This window comes from Prenolepis imparis, unplaced genomic scaffold (genome assembly GCF_030444845.1).
Source record: "Prenolepis imparis isolate NDT839.2.m4 unplaced genomic scaffold, iyPreImpa1.0 SCAF_2, whole genome shotgun sequence".
Lineage (NCBI taxonomy): Eukaryota > Metazoa > Arthropoda > Insecta > Hymenoptera > Formicidae > Prenolepis > Prenolepis imparis.
The window spans coordinates 5604928-5606976 of NW_028141160.1; the positions used below are offsets into that span (position 1 = coordinate 5604928).

The window sequence follows — 2049 nt, forward strand, 5'->3', positions numbered from 1 at the left end:
ACAACTCATGGATTCATAAAAATAATGTATTATAAACATTTATTTAAAATATCTATACACTGTTTATTTTACAATATATTTATCTAATAATTTTATAAATAATACAATTTTATATTTTACATGATATACATATAATATACATATAATATAGATTTTACATATTTTTACAAAATATACATATTTTACAATAAATATATATTTATTATTTACAATGATATTTTATAATGTCCCCATGGTAATGTATCAGTGGTTTCAGGTATGATATACCGCTTGTCATCGTAAGGACTTAGAGCAATTTTCGTCTCGCGAATGGTGTATACTTCATGCAATTTCGATCTTATACATGACTGACTACGTATCATTTCAATCTCTTCATTCAAACACCGCGTGTAATCATCAAACGTTATCGTTCTCGCGACAACGTTACTCTTGACACCTTTTACTTTTTTGGTATCTTTCTTACCATCCACTCGTAATGCATACATTTTTGCTCTAAGTCCTACAAATTCAGTCATTATCGTACCGTTATTTTCATCTTTCATTAGACCTGGCACCTTTTTATTCACAAGCGGTATACCGTACGCATTGTCCGCAGTGTAATCGCTCGTATCAAATTTGCTTACGTCGCGCTTTATATTCTCATATACGTCTTCGCACTCAATGTGATATATAAGACTGTCTGTGTCGGTGTACATTACCCGACATTTATTTCGATACAGTGGCGACATGTATTCATGATGAAATTCGTATAAACATGTCTTCGAAATGTCGAGTATGCACATACCGACATAGATTGGTTTATAAAATTTTACCTCGAGTTTGTGTAATTCTATGGCAATTAAATTTTCCGAAAAGATGCTTCTGCTGTGAAAATTTGATTTCGCAATCATTGCCTCTGCACCGTATCTCCCTTCCCATTGTGTGATGAGTTTTACATCAACACGATTACGCACATTTTCCATCGTTTTGCCGAATACTGCATTATTCATCAATTTGTATAAATTTTTTTCGAAATCATTTTTTGCTTGCATTCTAAATTGTGTATTAAGTTCGATATAATTTCGAAGCCATGGAGATTGCGCGAATTGTAATATGCGATGTATTTTTGTAACTTGAAGACCGTGACGCGTACATTGCTGCAGGTTGCGGTAGTGTATCACGTAACGCTTTTTATCATATAATGTCGCGAGCAGCTTATCTTCCCGCTTGCCTGGTGGCTTGTCGCGTGTCGGGCAAAACGGTAGATCAGTGTGCGCATCGTGAATACATTGTGGATATTCTAAATCTACTTCAAGGATGTAGCCTGTAGGCGAATCGAGCGCGATAGATGATAAATTGAAACTAGACATGTCATCGACCCATCGAAAATCTGCATATGGTAATGGTTGACACATTGCCCATCCATACAAATTATTTACATCGAAATACATTAGATACGAAGATGGTTTCGATGAATCGTACGACTGCATGTACTTGTTATTAGCGTGTGCATATCTGTTTGAACATTGACTTAGACCGCCGCGTATACCCCGTTCGATAAACATAACCATGTCGATATCGGTAAGCAATTCGAACGTAATATTTGTATGTTTTAACATGGCATCCCACGTATACCCGGGGAGAGTATAGTAATACGCGGGGTCGAGCCCATAACTCTCGATACATTTATCCCGGAAATTCAAAAATGTCAGCTAATAACAAGACGTCAGTTTTTAAATACAGATCGCTATATTCGCCCAGCGTTCGAATGGAGAACCGCTCCCATACGTTTTCGGCGTGCGCGTAATCGTTCTCGGATACAGTGTCGCCGGTCAAGGAACTATAAAACGATTCGCGCGGTGGTAGACACGTATCATGCAATCTTTCAAAACAATTGATGTATTCATACGGAAAGACACCTTTCCGTGTTAATAAATTGAAATTTTCGGTAAATAAATTTTGAAATTCCGATTGTAAAATTTTGAGTTTGTCTTTATTCAAAAAAGATGCCAATTTGTCGAGACTTGTTGTGAGAAATTTATATGAATCGATGAAACGTAATTTAATATT

At 35.9% G+C, this 2049-nt stretch overlaps 1 protein-coding gene across 1 annotated transcript; it reads right to left on the bottom strand.

The window, feature by feature from the left end:
* Positions 1-206: 206 nt before the first annotated feature.
* Positions 207-782, bottom strand: LOC145933204 (uncharacterized). The gene has a single exon (XM_083032752.1). It carries the CDS (start codon positions 780-782, stop codon positions 207-209), a length of 576 nt encoding a protein of 191 aa, XP_082888878.1.
* Between the last annotated feature and the right edge of the window lie 1267 nt (positions 783-2049).